A 25861-nucleotide genomic window follows, 5' to 3' on the forward strand; every position below is an offset into this window, starting at 1 on the left:
TTTCTGGTTCTAGATCCTTGAGGAATCGTCACACTGTCTTCCCCAATGGTTGAAGTAATTTACACTCCCAGCAACAGTGTAAAAGCATTTCTATTTCTCCACAGCCTCGCCAGCATCTGTTGTATCCTGACTTTTTAATAATCGCCATTCTGGCTGGCATGAGATGGTATCTCATCGTGGTTTTGATTTGCATTTCTCTAATGACCAGTGATGATAAGCTTCTTTCATATGTTTGTTGGCTGCATAAATGTCTTCTTTTGAGAAGTGTCTGTTCATATCCTTCGCCTACTTTTTGATGGGCCAACCCCCGTTTTTCATTAATCTCTGAGTCCTGGAACTTTTTCCACTTCTCTTATGTCTGTCAACTTTTTCCCATCTCTCCTTTCTCACCCTTCTGCCTCTAGCTTATGTCAAGCCACGGCCTTGGCTTGCTGGTTGCTCGAGGGAGGTCTGTTTGGTGGTGAGAGGTCAAGAGCATTGCCAGCAGTAATATGCAGCATGGTGGGAAAGGACTAGAAGTAGAAAGGAGTGAGGTCATTATTTGCCTAAACTAGGGTGACGGCCGGGTGAGTGGTACAGAGTGGGCAGGAATGAGAACCAGAGAAGACAGAACAGACCAACAGGGCCCAGGAACTGGATGTTGGGGAGAGAGGAAGAGGAAACACCCAAGTGGCGTCTGGAGCTACTGGTGCCATTACCAGAAAGAGAAAAGCAGAGGAGAGGCTGGGAAGATGATGAGCTCATGATTTGTTGTGGGGTTCAAAACAGAAAATGTGTGCAAAAGTGCTTTGATATCTACAAATTGCTACACAAATGCAAATGATTATTTCATGACATTTAGATAACATGATAATCTTATTAATGATAATCCTGGCAACGATACGTGCTTTAGGGATTGATATAGCTATTAGGCACATTCTGTTAGGAATTGAACAAAATAATTCGTCTGTCCAAAGTAGTACACATGTAATCCAGAAATAGAATCCAAGATTCTCATCCAACCCTGCCATCCATTTGTTCAATCCCTTTGAACCTATATGTGAGAAATTCTTCCAGTGTGTGCTCTCTCATGCCCTGTTTTGGCTAAGAGGGTGGGCTATCTGAATCTGAATCCCAGCTTTGCCACTTAGTAGCTGGGTGACCTTAGGCAAGTTGCTTAGACTCTCTGTGCCTCAATTTCCTTTAAAGGCACATTATACCTATAAAGTAGGTATAATAAAATAAAATAGGTATAATAGTAGTCCCTACCTCAAAGGATTGTGGTGGGGACTGAGTGAGTTAATACATGTAAAGTACTTTTAAAATAACGCATGGCACATAGCATGCACCCAGGAGTCTCCTAATCGCCCTCCCTGTCCTGCCTTGGCCTCTGCAGTCCGTTCTCAACACAAGAGCCAGTAGGAGCCTTTGAAACACTCCACAGAGCACATCACGCTTCTGCTCAAAAGCTCCAATATGCCCTTTCCCGCAGGGTGGGACCGTAGGCCTTATGGTGGCCTAGAAGCCCCATTCCCTTACCTCTCTGCCATCCTCTCCTGCCACATCCCATTCCACACATGCTGGCCACCTGCCAGTCTGTGAATCTCTCAGCCATAAGCCAGCTAGCTGTACCCCCCACCTGGAAGGCACATCCCAGAGATCCTTATGGCAAACTCTTTACCTTCTTCAGTCTTCGCCCAAGTGTTACCAAACCGTAAGCGTCTTCCAGTCGCCCAGCCCCTTCTATCCCTTCCCGGCTCTGGTATCTTTATGGCACATGTTTGTTGCTAATAATATGCTACATAACTCACTTATTTATTGTGTTTACTGTGGATTTTCTCTCTCCGGTCCATGAGAATGCAAGCTCCACAAGGGCAGGGCTTTAAAAAAGTATCTTATTAACGAATGCATCTTAAGCACCTAGAGCAGAGGCTGCATTCAGTAATATTAGTGAAATTGAAGAGATGTTTGTTTCTAATAGTAAGAATATCTCCAAGCTGTTCATCCATCCTTGGGAACTCAGAAAGCATCTCCCACAGACACCATCCCTGGATGGCAGTCTGGCCACCTGTGGCCTGCGGCAGGCGTGGATGGATGCGCTCAGGTCTCACCTTTGCTAGACCTGCCGGTCCCTCCTCCTGGAATGGCCTTTCTGTTCATCTTTGTAAGTCCATGTCTTTTATTTTGAAGGGGTAGATTTTCCAGGCTACCAATAGCTTAGACTTCTAAGTCTGTCCAAGAGGCTTTTGCTAAATCAATTAGAATGCTTTCTAAATCCCAAATATTCTATAGGGGGACTCATCTTACTAGATTCAGAACTAGAACAATCTTTATGAATAATAACCTGTGAGATGACCCAAAATGTAAAAACGAAGTAGACTTTTCATATATTGTCACCTCAGCAGCAATATAGACTGATGATTTGCTAATTTTATTGACGGTTGATTTAATCAGTGATAGTGAATAATAAAAAATGCTCACCTTATCAACAGACAAGCTGATATATACTGCTCAACATTGCTTTTACCACCTTTATGATGTGCTGAAAGCTTTTCAGTTAAATAAATGAACCATGATATAAGAACAGAAATGTGAAGGAAATATAATTTATCCGATTTCTGACTGTGCAACTGTTTAAGAACTCTACGCAGACCCAACAGGATATTGGACCAAAAAATGTACAGGCAGTATTTTAATGATTTAGCTTGACCATGTGGCGTCTGCCATACATAATGCAATAATACTCCTTTATCTTTGCCCTCTGTGATTCAAGTTCTAGGATGTCTCCTCCTCCATGCTATAGGAGTTCTGTGTTACAAGAAAGATGTAGTATACAGTATAGGGGACAAGTTCTCAACTGCAGCCCTAGTGAACACGTAGACGGTGGTATGTTATAATAGAATTTTACTGTTTGAATAGCTGCAAATTCCTGAAGCCATAATTCTGCAATAATTACCATATCTTTGAGAACTTTCTGCACCATCAGTGAGAAAACAGAATTCAAAATTACCAAACAAAATCATCTTGAAAACCTAGTTTCTTCTGAGGCAATTTTCTCTTTTCTAAGCCTGCCTGCTGATAAAATGTGGCACATATCTTCTGGCTTAACAATAATATGCTTGGCCTCCTTAAATTACTTGGTGTTCTGCAAGAAATAAAAATCTCTCAAATCTACACACTAAACCCTTTTATCACATCTCAGAATCTACTCTATTAAAAATAAAGTAAAACCTAGAAAACCAGTCCCCAGTATATTGAATATGTAACTGATTCACCCAGTTGTTCTCAGTATTCCCTTTCTCTTTAAAATGAAAGCACACAAAAGGAGGGACTCCTTGTATATTCAGGGCAAACCATTGTCACAATGAACTCATTTGGAATGGATTTTGGAAGCTCTTCAGTCTCCAGATTTCTATGACACTCTATTTTTCAATACGATCCATTTACTTGTCACTCAGTCTTTTTCTTTTATTCAGTCTGCACTGGTCACCTAACCATCACCTACTGTGTCACTGCATAAAATCTGAAACTGCAGTGATTCAAATTTCTGACCCACCACTAGTTTTGTACATCCTGTATTCAAGCTCATCAAGTTCTCTCTTGCCCCCAGCTTTTGAACATGCTGTCCTCTCTGCCTAGAAAGCTCTCTCTCCCCTAACTCATTTTGCTGGACTGACTCCTAGTTATCCTTCAGGATTCTATTTGGACTTCATTTCCTCCACGCAGCATCCCCTGAGGCCCTAATCGGAGCTGGTTGTCCCGCTTTATCAGGCTCTGCCATACCACGCTGTGCTCAAATTTATAGGACCTACATATTGACAGTAACTACCCACTTAGCTGTCTGTGTCTCCACTGAACTAGCTCCGAAGGCAGTGAGCACACCCATCCTGCTCACTATGGTGTCCTCAGTGTCTAGCAAACTGCCTACTCATCATAGGTGCTTAATACATATTTAAAGAATGAACACATCAGTAATTTGACAGTAAGCAAACTGTAAAATATTTTTATAACCGCCTTATAAAGTAGGATCCTCAAGTTCCAAAGTACTTAAGAGAATAACATCTAATGAAGTATTTTTAACCTAAGATAATTACCAAGTCAATCAGAATACAGCCACTCTTAATTTAAGCCAACTTTGTTCTCTTCATTTAATGGAATTGGCTAAATAGAGGCTCAAATAAGTGCTTGTTAATTATACTAATTAACAAATGTTTGCATGGTTGCATTAAAATATATGAGCTCTCTAAAACCTAGTTAAAATCTGAGGTTACCATGTGCATGTAGTGAGCTCAGAGTAAGTAAGGTAGTTTCTTAAAGGGATAGTTGTTGCTGCCTCAGTTATTTGTGGGGTTTCTCTGAGTATTCAAGACACCCAATGCTGCAACTTTTGGTTAGGGGGATGAGGAGGGAGGAATGCTTATCTCTGGAGGCTTTTTCCCTTCTCCATTCTTAGCAATGTACAGCTAAGAAATTTTACAGCCAGTACAAAAATACAGCCAGTACTGTATCCCAGTAGTAACTCCCTAGGAATCCACTGGCAGATTTCCCAGATGTATGAAGAAAGCCCATGGAAGATGTCTTCATATTTAATTCTTATTTTATTTTATAAAGAAGTTTATTTGCATTCCCTTTTGTATTCTCAGGGCCTGGTACAGAGCCTTACAATAGTAGGTACTCAGACAGGCACCTGATAGGTAAATGATCACAGAAGCCACCTTTCCCTAAAGGCGTTTGCTGAGTCCAACAAATTCCAACTTCCATTTTGATGGTGAAAGAACAGAAATCACCTTCATAAAAGGTGGGAAGTCTAACACGAGATGCTCCTTACAATAAAGGGAAATCTAATAGCTATGCAGTGAGAATGAATTGGAGATAAACCAACTCTTATGAGGAATTTAAGTCTGGGATTAACCTAGGTATTCTAGAGAACTTTAAGCCATGACCTTAATTGACTTAACCTATGTGGGAGTACACTAGGCACTTGGCAGAAATAAAAAGCAGGTTCTTGTATTATTCATACAAATAATTTTCCAAGTATCATGACCAGCTCATAGTCAAAGATAATCAGGCACACAAGGAAATGCAACGCCATGAGCACAAACCAGCGGAGATATCAAATTAACAAAAACTAAGATCTAAACTAACTTTTGCTGTTATTAGTTTATCAATATGCATGAAAATTAGGAAATGTACCTCTCTACTTCATAATAGGAATTAGAATATATTTGGAGCCAAAAGACAGTGAAAATACTGCATACCAAAACTCATGGTAAAATGGTACAGCCACTCTGGAAAATAGTTTGGCAGTTCTTCAGCAAGGTAAACAATTACCATATGACTCAGCAATTCTACTTCTAGGTATATGCCCAACAGAAGTGAAACACATTCACACAGATGTTCACAGCACCATTATTCACAATAGCCAAATAGTGTAAACAACCCAAATGTTCACCAACTGATGAATGGATAAACAAAACGTGGTATATCCATACAATGGATATTACTCAGCCACAAAAAGAATGTAAGCTACATGCTAAAACATGAATGAACCTCAAAAAATTATGCTACAGAGTCAAACACAAAAAGCTATATTATATAACTCCATTTGTATGAAATAGCCAAAATAAGCAGATTCATGGAAACAGACAGTAAATGAGTGATTGCTGGGGCTTGGAGGAGGGGGGTGTGGGGAGCAGCTGCTAATGGGGATGAGGTACGTTTTTGTGATGACCTAAATGTTCTGGAATTAGATAATGGTGATGGCTGTGCAACCTTGTGAATACAGTAGAAATCACTGAATTATATACCTTAAAAAGGTAAATTTTATGGTATGTGAATTATATTTCAACTTTAAAGGCTTTGTGGGATGCAGCTATACATTTAAGCTATTTAATCTTAAATACATATATTAAATGATTATTACTAGTTTGCTGGTAAGAATACTCTCTAGTTTACTTAATATTCTTTATTTTTCTTTTTTTGGATAGGGTTTTACTCTGTCTCCCAGGCTGGAGTGCAGTGGTGTGATCACAGCTCACTGCCACCTCAATCTCTCAGGCCCAAACAATCCTCCCATCTCAGCCTCCTGAGTAGCTGGGACCACAGGCACATGCCACCATGCCCGGCTAAATTTTCTATTTTTTGTAGAGACACAGTCTAGCTATGTTGCCCAGGCTGGTCTCGAACTCCTAGGCTCAAGTGACCCTCCCACCTCGGCCTTTCAAAGTGCTGGGATTACAGGCATGAACCACCGTGCCCGGCCTAATATTCTTACCAGTAAGAATTCTATACTAGTTTGGTTACTATTCTTAATAGTAAAGATATACTTGAAAATATCTGCAATAAACATTGACTTATAAAACTATAGCAAATTTTAAAAGAACCAAGTAGAATTCTAGAAATAAAAAATATAATAACCTAATTAAAACCTGATGGATGATTTGACAATGGACTAGACATAGCTGAAGAGAGAAATGATTAACTGGAAGGTAAGTTGGATAATAATTACCCTTGATCATGTAATTAGTATGTTCACCATAAGTGTTGTAAAGTGTCAAAATGTCTGCAACTTACCTTCACAAAGTTCAGTAAAACATGTCTCTCTATTGATATAATGCATATATAAACATGTTTAGCAACAGAGAGAGATAAGGTGAACATGGCAAAATGTTAACAACTGGTGAATCTATGTAAAGGGCATATATTCAATATACAACTGTATACTCTTGGTTTCCAAACACAACACGCTGTTGTTTAATTCTACCTGGGTGATGGCTTGTTCTCAGTTTCCTTCATTGGCTCTTCAACTTTTCCTTAGTCTCTTTGTTATAATCGCCTAGGACTCAGGCCTTCAACTTCTCTCCATGATCATGCTTAGCCTGTTGGTCATTTCATTTCATCTCATAGTTTTAAATAACCACCAAATCCTAACTGCCTGCCTCCATTCCAATCTAGACTCCCTCACAGACTTGGCTTTCACATTCAGGTGCCTACTTGGCTATCTAACAGATAATTGAAATTAACATATCAAAAATTGAATGTCTCTAAATTTTCTTTACCTATAGCCTTCCTCATCTCAGTTGATGGCAAGGTCATCTTGAATTTCTGTTGCTTGGTCCAATACTTTGAGTTTGTCATTGACTCTTCTTTCTCTTATAAATATTTTGTCCAATCCATTAGTGAATCCCTGAACTAATAACTTCTCACTCACCCTCACTATGCCCACCCTGCTTTGAGCCATCATCAGCTCTCATCTGGATATCTGCAACAGCCTGCTAATTGGCTTACCTGCCTCACCCCATGTTCTTGTACCAGTTCCCCTGCCAAAGCAAGAGCAATCATTTAGAATCAAAGTTGCCGGGTGCAGTGGCTCACACCTGTAATCCTACCACTTTGGGAGGCAGAGGCGGGTGGATCATGAGGCCAAGGGATCAAGACCATCCTGCCCAACACGGTGAAACTACTAAAAATACAAAAATTAGCCGGGCGTGGTGGCGGGCACCTGTAATGCAGCTACTTGGGAGGCTGAGGCAGGAGAATCGCTTGAACCCGGGAGGCGGAGGTTGCAGCGAGCCAAGATCGCACCATTGCACTCCAGCCTGGGCGACAAAGCAAGACTCCATCTCAAAAAAAAAAAAAAAAAAAAAAGAATCAAAGGTCACATATCATTTTATATCCTAAACCCCTATCCTAATTTTTATTTTCACAGAGTAGAAGCCAAAATCTCTAACAATTTTTTTTTTTTGAGATGGATTCTCACTCTGTTGCCCAGTGGCTGGAGTGCAGTGGCACAATCTTGGCTCACTGCAAGCTCCACCTCCAGAGTTCAAGTGATTCTCTGCCTCAGCCTCCCGAGTAGCTGGGATTACAGGTGCCCGCCACCATGCCCGGCTAATTTTTTTTTGTATTTTTAGTAGAGACGGGATTTTACCATCTTGCCCAGGCTGGTCTCGAACTCCTGACCTCGTGATCCACCTGCCTCGGCCTCCCAAAGTGCTGGGATTACAGATGTAAGCTGCCACACCAGGTCTCTAACAGTGGTTTTTAAGAACCTATGTCATCTGTCATCTTTGCTCCATGACCTTGAACTCCGTCTACTCTCCCCTTTGCTCACTTCACTCCAGCCACACCAGGTTTCTTGCCATTCTTCAACCACGCCAAATTCCTCCAGCTTTAAGGTCTTTTCACTGACAATTCCTTTATCACCTAATCCAGTCTGCATGATGAAAACCAGTTTCAATTTGTCTGGGAGCAGGACCCTGGCATTAGTATATTTTAAAAATGTTTCGTATGTCTTCAAAATAATCAGGATTATTTTAGCCTCGAGTTGGTAATTGTTGAAACTGAGTGATGGGCACATGGAGCCCATTACACGATTCTCTCAGACAAATATAAAACAAAAGAAAAGCTTCTGTGGTGATTCCAGTGTGCAGCAGGGTTGGGAATCACTGGCCTGTAATCCCCAAACCGGACTGTTTTGCCCATAAATAACTGAGACATTTCTATTTGAAAGGCTGTCTTAATGAATTAAAAAGATACACAGAAGATGAAAAATATCAAATTTATTTTCTGAAGTAGAATAAAAGGATGCATTTGAATTCACCTTGCAATATACATTGACAGTAAAAACATTTGCCCCATGTCCTTCTTGTTTCCATTTAACTCCTAACACTAGCATCTGGAAGAAAGAAAAGATTTCTGGCCCTTGGTTGCAGAACCTAAAACTTGCAAAAGCATGTGTGAAATGTATACCCCCAAACTCAATCCTCCTAGGTCACCTCAGAGGCTTGTTAACAAGCTCCATACAGTTGAAAGATAAAGAGCTTCTTCCTGCCTCCTTATCCAAAAGCTCTTGAATAGTCATTTGCAGTTTGAGGTCTTACCACAATTTTCACTAATGCTTAACCCATTTGAGGTACAGAGCATGAAAGAATGAAATTCTCTTCTGTTTCAAATGAACTAATATCTAAATCTGAAATTATCAAAGGTGACATCTTTCCCTTTTAAAAAATAAACCACCCAAATGAAAGTATTAGTTTGAAAGATACTTGCTAATAAACCTGACAAGGAAAAATTAAACCATCCCCTTTTTTGCCATAGTAATATGAATTTATACAATGCTAACGTAAGTCTTGGGGAAGTGGAACCACACGAGTTCTATCGAAAATAGATATTGTGATGATTAATCTGATCTGAGCTCCCCTCAGAAGACTGGGGGACCTGGGAAGACTGGCTTATTTGTGAACTATTCAGACTCATGCTCATCAAGATGTTATTGATGACATTAAGTTCTTGGATCACTGTGCTCAGATCTTCATGTAATCTAGCGATCGCACGTTTTACCTCCCTTAAAAGAACACTAATGGAATTCTTTGCTTCAGGTTCCTGGGGGAAGTCTTTGGTTAACTGAAAACCAGAAAAGGACAGAGGGATGAACTGGTCTACATTTTGGGTGGAAAACTCCCCCCAGTGACTACTAGAAATGTGACTTATATTCTTTTTAGCAGAATCAGAGTTATTTGGAAGAATTCCCAGTAGATTGAGGCTATCATTTTCCTCTACATCAGAAGACACTGGGCCCCTAGAAGCAAAGGAGTGATGTAGCTTGGCTGTCTTATCTTCATCTTTAAAGGAGGCAGAAGACAACTGTTGATGGGACAAAGTCCAGAAGGAAGGTCCAGCCAGAATCGGGGATAAGAGATGAGCTGACTTCTCTGGAGAGGCTAAATCAGGAGATGACATGGATAAAGGAGAAAAGGAAGATGCTCCCTCAGAAGCAGTTGAAACTAAAATGTGTAAATGAGAGAAAAAAGATTTATGCAACATACAAATGAGAGTAATAGCTAAAATAATTTTATAATGTAAAAGCCTATCTGGAAGGGCTCAACATAAATAAACTGCTTAGAATTTTAAATGTTAACTATTCATAATAAGCTTAAAAAAACCCAAAGCAGGAAACTAAGAAAATCTACAGATGTATTATATATCAATAATACCATGGAAATGAAACTAAAATAGAATTATCAATATTCATCTTGACTCATCTTGACTCAAACCCTGCCCAACATATTTTTACACTAAACTTAATCAGAGAGAGTAGAAAAGTATTAAACCCCATTCTACTGACTGCCAGCATTTTAAGTTGGTATTTAAAGTAGAAAGTGAGAAACCTGTAACAGATTCCTTCAACTTTTTAATTTTTTTTCCTGTAGAGATTATTATGGCAAAATGAACTACCAACTACAAGTACCCAAAAGTTAGTGAAATAAATATTTTTCTGTCTATAGTGAAATATAATCAAGACTGAAGTCCAACACATCTGAAATCTAGAACACTTTAGCACACGTATATAATCATTTTTTTTCTCACCAAGAAACTAAGTGAAGTAAAAAGCATTCTAAGCCTTTTTTTCCACATAAAATTACATATTTGGGAAAGTTTTTACTTCCTTTCTGGCAAAATCATATTAAATCTCCCACACTTCATTCTAAATCATTATTTCCCAAACTTTTCTGAGAAACACTGTGTTCCTTCAGATGTTAGAAGATGTTTTGTAAAAACAGGCTTCATAGTCAATACACCTGGGCAGTTGCATACTGTGCCTCCCAAAAGGAGATTAACAGTGTCCATCAGTGCATTTAAAGTTCTGAGAAATCTTTGGTAATTTATTCAAGTGTCTTCCAAGCTTTCTTAAACATGGAACTTTTTTCTCTTCTTCCTGGAATATCTATTTACATTCACTTATGATATGTGATACAAATTGGTGGAATCCAGTTCTAAACTCTTTGCAACGAACTCTGAACTTACTACTTAAAAAAAAGTTCCATTGTAAGTCACAGAAGAGGGAAATTGATGCTTACTAATGAGAACACATGGCTTATTTTTCTACATTATTCTATTTTGCTTTACATATTCATGTCCCTTCTAAACTAAATTGGACCTCCTGTAAAAACTATGGCCAGGGCAGGCAGCTTCTATTTTTTGCTTCAAAGCTTTCCATGGCCTATCTCCAGTTCTCAGGAAAAATTCCAATCACAAAACTTTTTTGGGGATGAAATATATTCTCAGCCGATGCAGCAGCAGGGACATGAAAAGGAAAGCAGGAACTTCATCAGCACATGGTCAAGAAAAGCCAAGAACAGTTAGGAATCTAGGTCAGGCTAATCGAGACAGACTATCTTTGGATTAAAAAGGTGGAAAGATGGTAGTGGGCATGTTAATGACGATAGCCATGAGAAGTAAACGTTTTGAGAACCTGCATGTCTGAAAATGTCTGTACTCTGCTTTTAGGCTTAATGATCGTTTGGTTAAAGAATTCTAGGTCAGAAATCCTTCTTTCAGAATTTTGAAGGCCACATTTCACTGTCTTCTTGTTTCTAGTATTGCTGTGCAGGGGTTGGAGCCATTCGAATTCTTATTCATTGCATGTAACCTGTTTTATCTCTGAAGCATTACAGAATTTCCTCTTTGTTTCAGAGGGTTTGGAAACTTCTCAGTGATGTACCCTGAAGTGAGACTATTTTCGCTCACTGAGGTCAACTCAATCAGGCGACCTATTTCCTTCAGCCCCAGAAAATTATTCTAAATGATTTAATCACTTATTTTCTCCTCTGTGTTTTCTCTGTTGTCTCTTTCAAAACCTCCTCTTGTCAGATGTTAGATCTCTTGGACTAGTATCTTCTAATTTTCTTACTTTTCTTTCCCATTTTCCCCGCCTCCGTCTTTCTGCTTTACTTCAATGTAGATTTTATCAACTTTAGCTTCCAATCCTCTCATTGATTGCTTATATTTCTGCTATTATATTTTTAAATTTCCAAGAGCTCTTTTTTTTGGTTTTCAGAAATTCTTTTTGTAATGTCTTGTTCTTGTTTCATATACTGTATTCTCTTATTTCTTTGAGGATAATAAGCTTCTTTGAAAAAGTTTTCCTTTCCCTTCATAGTGTATGTTTCCTCAAAATTATTTTTCTTTGTTTTTGTTTCAATGTTTTATATTAGAAGTTTTTTTTTTTCAGATGTTGGTACCCCTTGCTGCCTGCTTATGTTTAAGTGTGGAGGATTACAAGTTGAAAGGAACGTTGAGTGTGTGTATGGCACTTGTCAACTTTGAGCTTCAGTGAATAGTCATTTGTTGGGGAACCACTAATGTCAGTATCTTTAGTTCTTTCCTCTAGGCCAGTTAGGTTCTAGGAGAAAAGTTATTCTATCTCCTACCTAGAGGGTAAAGGTCTAGCTACCAGGGTGCTGGGAGGCCAGCAAGGGGAGGGGGCTGCAGCATTCAGCATGTGGTTTACATATCATTACATAATCCTGTGGTTTTGGTGACAGTGCCCACACTTGTAACTCTACCTAGCATCCCTCATTTCAGAGACCTTCCATCTTCCCTCTCCAGAAAACAAATCTTCAGACTCCGCCACGGGTTGCAGAGGTAGGTGGGTATTCATGGTTAATTGTTCACCTGTCTAAGGACTTAACCACTTTTCAAATGCCTGTTTTGTTTTTTTTTTTCTTTTTATTTAGAAACAGGACCTTGCTCTGTCACCCAGACTGGAGTGCAGTGGTGCAGTCATGACTCACTGCAGCCTCAACCTGGGCTCAAGCAATCCTCCCGCCTCAGCCTTCCTAGTAGCTGAGACTACAGGTGTGGGCCACCAATGCCTGGCTCTTTTCTTGAATTTTTTGTAGAGAAGGGCTCTTGCTACATTGGCAAGGCTGGTCTCAAACTCCTGGCCTCAAGTGATCCTCACTCCTCAGCCTCCCGAAGCTGGGATTACCTCTGTGAGCCACTGTGCCTGGCCCCCTCAAATAGTTGTTTTTAAATTCTCTTTGTTTAGCACCAGATGGAGTAGGTTTTATAACCCCGTTTCAAATATGAGGCAAGGGAATCTGAAAGAGGCTAAAAATCTTTCCCAAGACCACAAGGCTAGAAAAGGGGAAGATGGGATTCAAATTCAAGTTTCTCTGATGTCATAGAATATGATCTTAATCACAATTCTATACTTCCACACAATTCTATTACATTAGAATTATTTTTACTGTATTACAGAATTATGTTAAATTTTGAGTATAAAATTTAGAAGGCAGGTAACCAGGATAGTGAGGGGACTTGACATCTTATCTATAAGAAATGGTTGATGGATATGCTAATCTTTACCCGAAAAGAGATGGTAGAAGGATGAGAGGCTATATCTAATTATTTGAAGACAATCAGAAAACCTTAATAATAATACCTTCTATTACTCATAGTTTGCAGGAGCTAGAACTGGGATCAACAGGTAGAACTTACAGAAAACAGATTTTAGCCCACTTAATTAAAAAAAAACTTTCTCATTGTCATGGTTCTTCACACACGAAAATAATAATGGTGAGTGATGCTCAGAGCTCATGCACAGCCTGAATAACCATTTGGTAGGGATATTTGAGGCAAGATCGGTGCATCACTTTACAGAACTTATCTATTTTTGATGAGATTCTAGGACCCGGCAGGGCATGGTGGCTCGCACCTGTAATCCCAGCCCTTTGGGAGGTCGAGGTGGGAGGATAGCTTGGGCCCAGGAATTTGAGAACAGCCTGAGCAACATGGCGAAACCCCTTCTCTACAAAAAGTACAAAAATTAGTTGGGCATGGTGGCGTGTACCTGTGGTCCCACCTACTTGGGAGACTAAAGTGGGAGGACCACCTGAGCCTGGGAGTTTGAGGCTGCAGTGAGCCGTGGTCATGCCAGGGCACTCCAACCTGGGCAAAAGGGTGAGACCCTGTCTCCAAAAAAAAAAAAAAAAAAAAAGGATTCTAGGACTCAAAACATATCTGTTAAAGTACTAAGAAAAGACTCTAGAAATAGAATTTGGGTTCCTTCTAGTCAGAAAGAATAACTTAATAAGAAACATTTTAAGTAGGCCAAGACGGAAATAATATTTGAGTCAAATATTAATATCATTTTCTTTTTTTTGTTTTTTTGAGACGGAGTCTCCCTCTGTTGCCCAGGCTGGAGTGCAGTGGCGCGATCTTAGCTCACTGCAAGCTCCACCTCCAGGTTCACACCATTCTTCTGCCTCCACCTGCCGAGTAGCTGGGACTGCAGGTGCCCGTCACCACGCCCGGCTAATTTTTTTTTGTATTTTTAGTAGAGACAGGGTTTCACTGTGTTAGCCAGGATGGTCTCAATCTCCTGACCTCGTGATCTGCCCGCCTCGGCCTCCCAAAGTGCTGGGATTACAGGCGTTAGCCACCGAGCCTGGCCCCCATGTTATCGTATATATTTAAAGATACGCAGTTAGGTTAGTCACAGATATATGCTGTGACTAAAAAACCTGGTATTTAAATTGATGCCAGTGGTTCTCAAAATGTGACTGCAGTAGCATCACCTGGGAATTTGTCAGTAATGAATTTCTTGGGTCCCAGATCTACTAAATCAGAAACTGGGGGGTTGGGCCCAGAAAACTAAGTTGTAACAAGCTGCCAGGTGTTTCTGAGGTATGCTAAAGTCTGGGACCCACTGCTTTCTACTATTTAGCCACCTTTCTTTTGCCTTATGACTACAACTGCTGATGAAATCGCTTATCATTGTTTACAGTTTTGCAGCTTTGAGTCATAGGCTACATGATGCTTTTGCTTATAAAAAGCCACTTCATCTATAATTGCCGCATACCAATTTACTTTTGTTTCCAAACACTCCACAGCTGTACACATACTTCAAGCTGCTCTCCAGGGTGCATCCTCACTGCCCATTTAGTTCTCCTGCCCAGGCTCACTACAGAAGTTATTTGGGTCTCTTGTTATCATTCACACAGTCTACTCAGCAGAACCGAAATAAGCTACAATAAATCGCTGTATTTTAAAATCTCATTGTGTGATATATGCACACCAATTAATGTTGGGCTTGCTTGAAGATAGCCCTGATGAAATTATTCCAAATGCTGATGTGTTAACTTTAACTTATTATACTCATAAATAATATTGGACCAGTTAATCGTGATATTAAAACTTTCCATTTTAAAAGCATTTAGAACCGTGCTGCAAAAATAAACTGAGAAATTTCTAGAAATAATTAAAAACTCTTATGAGCTAGAGATATAACTCTTTCTGTAAGCAGAAGGTCTTTGGTCAACTAAACACTTTAAATAGTTCACTGTAAAACAGAGAAGTTTTTGTCATTCTCCAATTCACCTCTTTCAGTTTTCCTAGCTGATATACAATGTCTGTCAAGTTAACTATATACAAATTAAAATATTCTGATTTTGTTCCATGGTTTAAAATGTAACACTGAGGGGTCCTGTCCTCGGGACCGGTGATAGGTTGGCTGGGAACAGGAGGAGGCAACCATGCCGCCTAGGGAGTTACCCTGGCTGAGCAAGGGGTTCCAGGGCTGGGCACTGGGTTGATCTCACACCCCTCAGTGAGGTCATCGTTACTGCCTGTGGCCTGCAAGCCAAGGTGTGCGAGCAGACACCAGGTTGATGTCTGCGTACTCCTGGACCAGGATCAGTGCCTCTTCAATGGAGGATTCCGAGACAGGATTCATAATGCCCTCCATTTGCCATTCTGGTAGTTGCCGGAAGGCCAGCTTTTAGAGAAAGGTACCAGGAAACTGACAATGCTTCCTTGAATTGGCTTCTGTATTTGCTTCATCAGTGTCTCTCATAGTGAATATTCTGGCGTTCCTACAGATCAGGTTTTGCTGATTTGGGAAAATAAAGACTATGGATCAACTAGGAATACTGTTCATATTAATGAGAAAATGCTTCTGTTAGAACCTTGTTGAAGGCACAATTTTTTGAGTTGATCCAGTTCTTGAACTCTGTAGACTCTGATAATTCTGGATCTATTGTTTCATCTTTTGCTGATATTTTGTGTGTGGCAAATGTCGAGGAAGCCAGTTTTCTCAGATTTCAAAATAGTATATGGAAAAATGAAGAGAAAATGGAATGTGTCCATCCTTTGCAACTAGTTTGGGATCCAGTGTCATCTGCTCTAAAACACAACAAACCAGTGAAAAATGATCTGCTTGTAAATGAAGCTGCAATTAAAAAAAAAATAGGTGCCCTTGAAGATGAGCTAACTTTTCTTCACTCTCAGATTCCTGCAATTTTGGAAATGCAGGAACTGAAAAACAGTACAAATTCTAGTTCCTTTGGCTTGAATGATGGGCCCATTAGTTTGGGACAAATGCCATCATCAGGGGCTGTTCAGCTGAGTGGGGAGTCACACATATATATTTGTTCCTTACTACATTTATACTCTGTTCCTTTGTAGAGTGTATAATGAGCCTTAACATAATAAAAATCAGTTTCCAAGTTCAATGCTTTCTTCTCCTCCTCCACTACCACTTCCTCCTCAGTTTTCTTCTCTCTAGCTTCCATGTTTTCTTCCCATACAACTAGGATCTAATAATATTTGTGACTCAGATAATCCAGCTACTGAAATGAACAAACAGCACCCAGGTGCTAGTATAGTCATCATCCAAAAAGCCACAGAAATAAAGATGTTCTAAACATGTTGGATGTTCTAGAGGACATAAATAAAGTGAAGCTCTGTGCAATTGAACAGTCACCTGGTGGCAGACCCATTCATAAGAGGAAAATAAAAAATTCATATTGGGATCCGATGTCTTTAACGTCTCATGCACTTAAGCAGAAATTTGCATTTCAAAAAGATGATTCATTTGAGAAAGAAAACAGATCTTAGGAGGCTTCTCCATTTTCTTGTCCAGAAACTTCAACATTTGGACATCACATTTCTCAGTCAGAAGGACAGTGAACTAAGGAAGAACTGATAAGCACAAAGGCTGTTGACCAAGGTATCAGCAACAAAAGCTGTGTCTACACGTAGAAGGAGAGACCACAGAAATATGTCAGCCTGTCTTCCACTACACTTCAAAGGATCTTCTCTTCTGTTAAACGAAGTTAAACAAAGTCTGCATACTGCAATGTATTAGTGGAGAGGTCTGAAAAGCCTTGATTCTTAAGAAGACTTGTCTCTGGTTTTGGAAGATCCAGGAATCAACTGGCAACTGATGATAATTAGATGTACAGATGTTTTTTCTTGCATGTTAATATAATTAAAAGCTGAACACATACTTTGAATAATTTTTCTAAGCAATTATGACTTCCTGAGAAGTCATAGGCTTAAAAGCCTTTGAATCTTTTAAAAATTGGTACTGATCTGGTTTACTTGGCTTCCAGCAATTTGGAGATTTTCAAAGAGGATAAAATTAAACTTTTTTCATTAAGACAGTGGTTGAGTCTTCTAAAACTTCTTGCTGAGACAATAAATTATTTGTAGAAACTGATTTTGACTGTTAAATGTTAAAAGTAGAAGTATTTAAAGAATCTTGACAAGTTTTGTCCATACTTGCTATGTAAATGTGTATGCCTGTCATTTTTGTTTCCTTTGTTCTTTACTACATTTATACTCTGTTCTTTTGTAGAGTGTATAATACATGAGCCTTAAAAAATAAAAATGTAACATTTTACACAAATGTTTGTGGCAGAATTATTTGTAATAGCCAAAAGCATATCTATTTCTCTATCTCTATAGAAGAGAGAAAGCTTTATTTCTCTCTCTGTCTCTATAGAAGAGAGACAGATCTCTATAGAAGAGAGAGAGAAATAGATATACTTTTTGGTATACTATATACTATATACTTTTTGGTATACTATATTCTATTTTTCTATCTATCTGTATCTATATATATCTTGTTACAATGGAATTAGCCATAAAAAGCAATGAAGTACTGATATATGTTACAACATGGATGAATCTTGAAAATACTAGGCTAAGTGAAATAAGCCAGACACAAAAGGCCACATATTGCATGATTCCATTTATATGAAATGTTTAGAATAGGCAAATACATAGAGACAACAAGATCTGTGGTTGATGGGAATTAGAGGGAAAGAAGAATGGGGAGTGACTGCTAATGAGTGTAGGACTTCTAGCCAGTGATGAAAGTGTTTCTGAATTAGTGGTGATGATTTCACAACTGAGAATAAACTAAAAGCTACTAAATCATACATTTTAAAAGGATGCATTTTATGGTACATTAATTAGATTTCAATTTTTAAAAAGTAACATTTGGAAATTTAATGTCATTATAAATATGCTACATAAAATAATAGATTTAGGAAAACTCTTAATCACTTATGCTAAATTTTAATTGGGAAAATTGGATTAAAGATGAGTTTTCTCACTTACCTATAAAGTATAAAGTATAAGCTTTGAAAATTAAATAGGTGTGGTTTTTTGCCTGTGAAACAGCAGGCAGGAGACGTATACTACAAGAGTTGCTGGGGCTGCCTCCCTGGAGGGATGATGAAGGCTGCCTTCAACTCTACTCTGCACGGTGCTTCTGAGCCAGCCTGACCAGTAACTCAGGCTTTGCCAAGACACTTTGCAGAACTGTTTTCTACCATTTTCCTCAGTTTCTGGCTCTGAAGCCTTTTACAGACAAAAAGGAAAAGTGCATGGTTAATGGGTCTTGTGTGTGTGTGTCAAGTTTGATTTCTTTCACTTTCAAAGGTGGACTGAAAAACAGGTATCTAGAACAACTACTAGTGAAGACCATGGTAAAAAACAAAGCCAATTGGATAGGAAAAAAGGATGAAGGCAGTGACAATGCTTACCACTATCCAATATGAGAAAGTGTAGAATACTGAATTTTTTCCTCCAAAAAAATTAGAAAGCCAAGACCAGTGTAGCGGAACATACTTACTATAACTGTGGCTTATGAGAATATACTGAAGGCTGTCTGCCACCATTTCTAGCTTCCAAGAATCTACTAGCTTCCTCCTCCTTTTCTTGTGTACATGATCAAGTATCTAATAACTTGAAAGAATAGTTTGAGCTACAGATAAATAATTTAAGACTTAAACTGAGGGGAAGAAATGAGCTGTTCCAAGAACAGAGTTATTTAGTATCAAGATCAAATGAGGTTGCAGCAGCAAATACATCCCTCTCGTTTGGTACAAATATTAAGGTGTATTAGGTGGCTGCCTTCACTTTCCTGATAGTTGAGATCCACTAAAATATGAGTGTGCAAGAATTTTTTAATTTTCCTAACTCGTTATCTCCGAAAAGGTTATAATGCCAGACCTGGACCCTTCATATAAACAAATACTTCTTAAAACAAAACTGGAACACAGACACTATCTTCTCTATTCTCCATCACCCTGAGTGACGCCAATGTCCATGGAGACTAGCCATCCATCCTGGCCTCACTGTTTCTTGAATTCCTCACCGCAATGACCTTCAGCCATTCCTCTGAGTAGTCCCTAGAACATGTCATCACTCAGGACTGCCCTCCTCTGAAACCTGTTTTCCAAAATTACTTTTCTTCTCGCTTACTTCCAGCTCTCCCATTCTTTTTAACGTATTGATACTTTGGCCTCACTGAGAGAACAGATGCAACGAAAATCCTCATATTTTCTCCCACTCTATCAATGCCTGCCTGGCTTTGCTTCCTTTCTTAACCAGTCTAGATCCCCATTCTCCACCCCTTCAACCACTTTCTTACCACTCCCTTGCTGCCATGTATTCTGCCTTACCTGCTAACTTGTAATCCAGGGGTCAGCAAACCATTTTTGTAAAGGACCAGATAGCAAATATTTTGGGCTTTGTGGGACATATAGTCTCTGTGGCAATTATTCAACTCTGCCTGTTGCAGCACAAAAACAGCAAATTAGCATGGTTGTATTCTAATAAAACTTTATTTACCAAACAGGCAGTGAGCCAGATTTGGCCCAGAGGCTGTAGTTTGCCACCCACTGCCCTAATTCTATTTTGATCTAAATATCCACCCTTTTCATTCCTGTGCCCAGGCTGCTCGGTCCCACTGGAGAAAACCACAGGCCTCTGCACACTAGGGTGGCACCAATCATGCTCTCCCAGCATCTTGCCAGCTCCTTCTTCCATTCTCTACAGTGTCTGTTCTAAACCTAAGCATTCTCTTCATGGTCCCTATACCACTCCACATCCCTCAGGCTTGGCAGGTGACCTCTGATGAGAAGAAACTGAGGCCATTACTCACAGTGTGTGGCACACAAAGGCTCAATACATCTTATTTATTACAAATAACAAGCAGTAACAACAAACCCTTCCCTCACATCTGACACATCCTTTTTCCTCCTTCCTTACAGGCCCTCCAGATGGGGTGAGTCTCTTTCTTTCTGGATTCTTGACTCTAGTTCACCTCTCTCAGATCATGATCCACCTAAGGCTCCTGGCTATCTCCCTCTACCTCACCCTCTGTTGTCTAACACCTCTCACCTGGTTTTCTACAACAGCCTTTGAAGTGTTCCTCACCTCCAATTTCACTGGCCAGATCAGCATTTCACATTTCTAAAACAAGGTCATTAGCCTAGCTTAAGGCCTTTACTGACCAGCACTGTCTTCAAATTAAAGTTCAAATTTCTTAACCTGGCACACATAGCTCCTATCATCTGTCTGGCTTAATTTTCCAGTGTTTTCTTCTACCGCTTCTTCATGCACACTTTCCACTTCTGCTTTACTAAGCTGCCTTTGGTTCACTTATTAAATATTGAATACTGACTATGTGCAAGCTACTGTGTTTGCTGCTGGGGATGCAATAAGAAACAGCAGACATGATCTCTTATGAAGATGACATTTCAGTTGGGAAGAAATATTAATATATCAAATAACTTAGTACAAATGCAGTCAACTAGAATGACAGTGTGATGAGGATAATTATAGGGTACTAAGATAGCATATGGTTAGGGGGATTTGAAATACCCTAGGAGGTCAGGAAATCTTAAAGAAGTGATATTCGAGCTGACCTCTGAAGGATGAGTAGGAGTGAACCAGGGGAAGGGGTGGGCCGGGAGTGTTCTGGTCAGAGGGAACAACCGTAGTGAAGCAAGATGGTTTATCTGACAAATTGAGAAAATATCGGGCTGGTTAGAGAGGCAGAAGCTAGGCTTCCCAGGGCTTTAAGAACATGGTGATCAGTCCACTGTAAGTTGGGGAGTACTAGTGATCAAACTACTCCAGCTGCTTGATGGAGAACTGGAGCTCCCCAGAATCTCTTTGCTTGGTTACAATTCTGTATCATTCCTTTGCTTGGAATGCCCTTTCTGGAAGGATAGGCATTTACTTGTTCCTGAGCATAAAATGAGAAACTCCTGGGTACTTTTGGAAACAGCTAGAGAGGATTTTGAGGGTTAGGATGGGACTGAGGTTCTGCAGTTCTAAAGGTGGAATTAAAAATATGTACACTTGAATAATAATAGCAAATTTTACATTACACTTACCCTATCACCAGGTTCCACTCTACACACTTTGCATTTGTAAATTTATTAAATCCCCACAATATCTCAATGTGGTAGTTCCATCATTATCTTTGTTCTATAGATGAAGATACTGACCTGCAAGAGGTCAGGTGTCTTGCCTAAGGTTGCACATTTAGTGGGTGGGCTGGGATTATGATCCCAGGCAATCTCACTCCAGAGCCTGTGCTGTCAGCAACTATGCTATTCATCCAAGTAGGAGCCTAGCTTGAATTTATGGTGAGGTTTAAAGGGACATTCGATTTATTCTCCAATCTCCCTCTAGGACTGGGAGCTTTGCCATCCTCTCCTATCAGGCTCATGCTGCCTCTTCTGCGGAACTAGGCAACTTTCAAATTGTGGCCCTCCGTCATGGAGCCAAGCCATGCTCTGACCAATTATGAAATAATTTGACCTTAATTTATCAACAGAGAAATACTGTATTTCACCCTATTAAGAATTTGTTAAATGTTGTTAAACCTATCAATGTCTCTGTCTCTCTCTCTCTCTCTCTCTCTCTCACACACACACACACACACACACACACACACACACACACACACACACACTTTTTCAGAGAGAGTCTCGCTCTGTCACCCAGGATGGAGTGCAGTGGCGTGATCTGGGCTCACTGCAACCTCCGCCTCCCAGGTTCAAGTGATTCTCCTGCCTCAGCCTCCTGAGTAGCTGGGATTACAGGCATGTCACCACACCTGGCTAATTTTTGTATTTTTAGTAGACACAAGCTTTCACTATGTTGACCAGGCTGGTCTTGAACTCCTGACCTCAAGTGATCCTCCTGCCTTGGCCTCCCAAAGTGCTGAGATTACAGGCGTGAGCCACGGTGCCTGGTCACACACACATATATTTTTACAAATCAATGTTAAAATATTATAGTTAAGCAATTACATAAGCAAGTTAAGTACCACAGCAATGACTGGAGGAAAATATTATTCTATTATTCAACCAATCACCTTACCTGATGTTCAAGAAATTTCAATCAGAGGGTCAATATTTCAACATTTATAAAAGCTTCAAAGTATTTATAAAAATGATACAAAAATATATGTACAATAGAGACAATATCACACTATTTTGATTACTATAGCTTTACGGTAAGACTTGAAATTAGGTAGTAGGAGTCCTCCAACTTTGTTCTTTTGCTTTCAGGATCGTTTTGGCTATTCTAGATACTTTGTATTTCCATTTAAATGTAAGACTCAGCTTGTCAATTTCTACCAAAAAAAAAAAAAAAGCCTTCTGGGACTGCATTGAATCTGCAGAGCTATTTGGAGAAAAATTACATCTTAACAATACTGAGTCTTCCAATACATGAACACTGTGTATCTTCTCAACTTATTTAGGTCTTTAATTGCTCTCAGAAATGTTTCATAGTTTTCACTGCAGAGGTCTTACATGTCTTTTGTTAAGTATTTTGTTTTTTAAAAATGCTACTGTAAATGGTACTGTTTTAATTTCAGCTTCTAATTATTTATTATTGTTGTTTGTTTTTTGAGATAGGGTCTCACTCTGTTGCCCAAGCTGGAGTCCAGTGGTGCAATCATAGATCACTGCAGCTTTGAACTCCTGGGCTCAAGCGATCCTCCCACCTCAGGTTCCCAAGGAGCTGGGACCACAAGGTGTGCACCACCATGCCAGGCTAAATTTAAAAAAAAATTAAAAATTTTCGACCAGGTGCAGTTTGACCAGCCTGGTCAACATGGCGAAACCCCATCTCTACTAAAAATGCAAAAATTAGCTGGGCATGGTGGCACGTGCCTGTAATCCCAGCTACTCAGGAGGCTGAGGCAGGAGAATCACTTGAATCCAGGAGGTAGAGGTTGCAGTGAGCCGAGATCACCCCACTGCACTCCAGCTTGGGTGACAAAGCAAAACTCCATCTCAAAAAAAAAAATTTTTAAATTTTAAAATAGGGACAGGGTCTCCCTATGTTGTTGATATGGTTTGACTCTGTGTTCCCACTCAAATCTCATCTCGAATTGTATTCCCCACGTGTCAAGGGAGGGAAGTGACTGGATCATGGGGTGGTTTCCCCCATGCTGTTCTCATGATAGTGAGTGAATTCTCACGAGATCTGATGGTTTTATAAGTGTTTGACAGTTCCTCCTTCATGCACTCTCTCTCCTACCACCTTGTGAAAAAGGTGCCTGCTTCTCCTTCCACCATGATTCTAAGTTTCTTGAGGCCTCCCCAGCCATGAGGAACTGTGAGTCAACTAAACTTCTTTCCTTTATAAATTACCTAGTCTTAGTTATTGGTAGCAGTGTGAAAACAGACTAATACAGTTGTCCAGGTTGGGACAATACATTTTTTATGCTAACTATGTATCCTGAAATCTTGCTAAACTCACCTACTAGGTCTAGTAGCCTGTTTGACAGACTCTTTGAGATCTTCCACACAGATAATCCTATCATCTTCGAATAAAAACATTTTATTTCTTCCTTTCCAATACATATGCCTTTTATTTATTTTTCTGGCCTAACTGCACTGCCTAAGACCTCTAATACAATGTTGAATAAAAGCGGTGACAGCAGCCATCCTTTCTTTGTTGCTGATCTGAGTGGTAATGCATTCAGTCTTTTATCATTAATTATGTCAGCAGTACATATTAGGGCTTTTTAAAAAACATTTTATTTATTTATTTATTTTGGAGACGGGGGTCTTGCTCTGTTGCCCAGGCTGGGGTGCAGTGGGGCAATCATAGCTCGCTGCAGCCTCAAACTCTTGGGCTCAAGTGACCTTCCCACCTCAGCCTCCTGAACAGCTGGGATTACAGGCACATGCCACCATGCCTGGCTAATGTTTTAAATTTTTTGTAGAGACAGGGTCTCACTATGTTGACCACTCTGATCTTGAACTCCTGGCCTCAACTGATCCTCCTGCCTTGGCTTCCCAAAGTGCTGGGATTACAGGTGTGAGCCACCATATCTGGCCTAAAAAGTATACCCTTTAAAAATATATACCCTTTACCAGCTTGAGCGAAGTTCCCTCTTATTCATAGTTTGCTTAAATTTTTTAAAGATTGTAAATGAGTGTAGAATTTTGCCAAATGCTTTTCTGCATGAATCAAGATAATTTTATCATTTCCATCTGATTCTGTTAATATGGTAGATTACAGTTACAGATTTTCAAATGTCAAACCAACCTTATAATTCGGGGAAAAATCCCACTTGGTCATGATGTATTATTATTTTTCTATGTTGCTGGATTTGATTTGCTAATATTTTATTAAGGATTTCTACATTTGTGTAAATTTTTGAGGAATGTTGGTCTATAATTTACTTTTCTTGAAATGTCTTTGTCAGATTTTGGCATTAGATTATGCTAGCTTCATAAAATGAGTTGGGTGGTCCTTCCTTTCCTACTTTCTGAAAAAATGGGCACATGATTATCATTACTTCTTTCTTAGAATTCACTAGTAAGACTACAGGGGACTGAGGTTTTCTCTGTGATGTGTTTTTGATAATATATGTATATGTGTGTTTGTGTATATGTGTGTATCTATATGTCTTTTTTCCCCAGCTTATTTGACGAACAAAAAGGTCTTCTCAGGTCAGTTTTAGCCAGTTGTCTTATCCATTTCAACTAAGGCATCAAATCTATGGCCATAATGTTGTTCATAATACTCTCTCATAATCTTTTGGTAATCTATAGGTTTGTTAGTTATATACTATCTTTAATTCTTAGAATTGGTAATTTGTAATTATTTTTTTGATCAGTCTTAATAGGGGTTTATACATTTTAACCTTTTTAAAGAGCCACCTTTAATCTGTTTTTATTTCATTTATTCTTATTTTTGTTGTTTACTTCCTTTTACTGACTTTAGGTTTAATTTGTTCCTTTTTTCCAAGCATCTTAAGTTAGAACCTTCTATTACTGATTTTTAAGGCATTCTTCCTTTCTTATGTAAGCATTTAAAGCTGTAATTTTCCCTCTAGCAATTTCCTACTAGTTTTAATGCATCTCACATTTTTTGATTTTCATTATCATTGTTTGAAATATTTTCTCATTTCTCTTCAGATTTCTTCTTTGACTCATAGATTATTTAGAAGCATATTGCTAAATTTCCAAATATTTGGAGTTCTTCTATGTATTTCATTGTTACCAATTTCTAATTTAATTCTGCTGTGGCCAGAGACCATACTTTTTTAAGATTTCAATCTTTTGAAATTTATTGTTACTTTTTGTTTGTTTTCATACTGCACTTTATTTCAAAATACTTTTTGTTTTTAATGATGCAGTATGTGTTCTTTCTTGGTGAATGTTCATTTTGCACTTGAAAAAGAATGTTAAAAAAAGAAAAATAATGTATTCTGCAGTGATTGGATGTTGTGATTTAGAGATTTGAAGTAGGTTAATGTTTTTGAATAGTTATTCATACTTTCTACATACTCATGGATTTTTATGCCTAGTTCTATCCATTGCTGAGAATAATAAAATCTCAAATTAAAACTGCAGATTTGTGTAACTTCTCCCTATAATTCTGTCAGTTTTTGCTTCATGTATTTTTGAAGTTCTTTTATTAGTTACATACACACGTTTAGTTGCTGTATATCCCTAATGTTTTGGCCTATGTATCAATA

At 39.1% G+C, this 25861-nt stretch overlaps 1 protein-coding gene and 1 pseudogene across 4 annotated transcripts in view; one reads left to right on the forward strand and one right to left on the reverse strand.

Moving 5' to 3' along the window:
• Nucleotides 1-8520: 8520 nt before the first annotated feature.
• The window catches only part of ENTHD1 (ENTH domain containing 1), a 151487-nt gene continuing 134146 nt past the window's right edge, over nt 8521-25861 (reverse strand). For all 4 annotated transcript variants that reach the window (XM_055374689.1, XM_019018107.4, XM_055374688.2 and 1 more), the window contains one exon: nt 8521-9764. In XM_055374689.1, coding sequence (XP_055230664.1) covers nt 9136-9764 — 629 coding nt within the window. In that variant the 3' untranslated portion in view covers nt 8521-9135. The remainder of the gene's footprint in view (nt 9765-25861) is intronic.
• LOC109024516 (mitochondrial fission regulator 2-like) lies at nt 15629-16806 on the forward strand (annotated as a pseudogene).

This window comes from Gorilla gorilla, chromosome 23 (assembly GCF_029281585.2).
Source record: "Gorilla gorilla gorilla isolate KB3781 chromosome 23, NHGRI_mGorGor1-v2.1_pri, whole genome shotgun sequence".
NCBI lineage: Eukaryota > Metazoa > Chordata > Mammalia > Primates > Hominidae > Gorilla > Gorilla gorilla.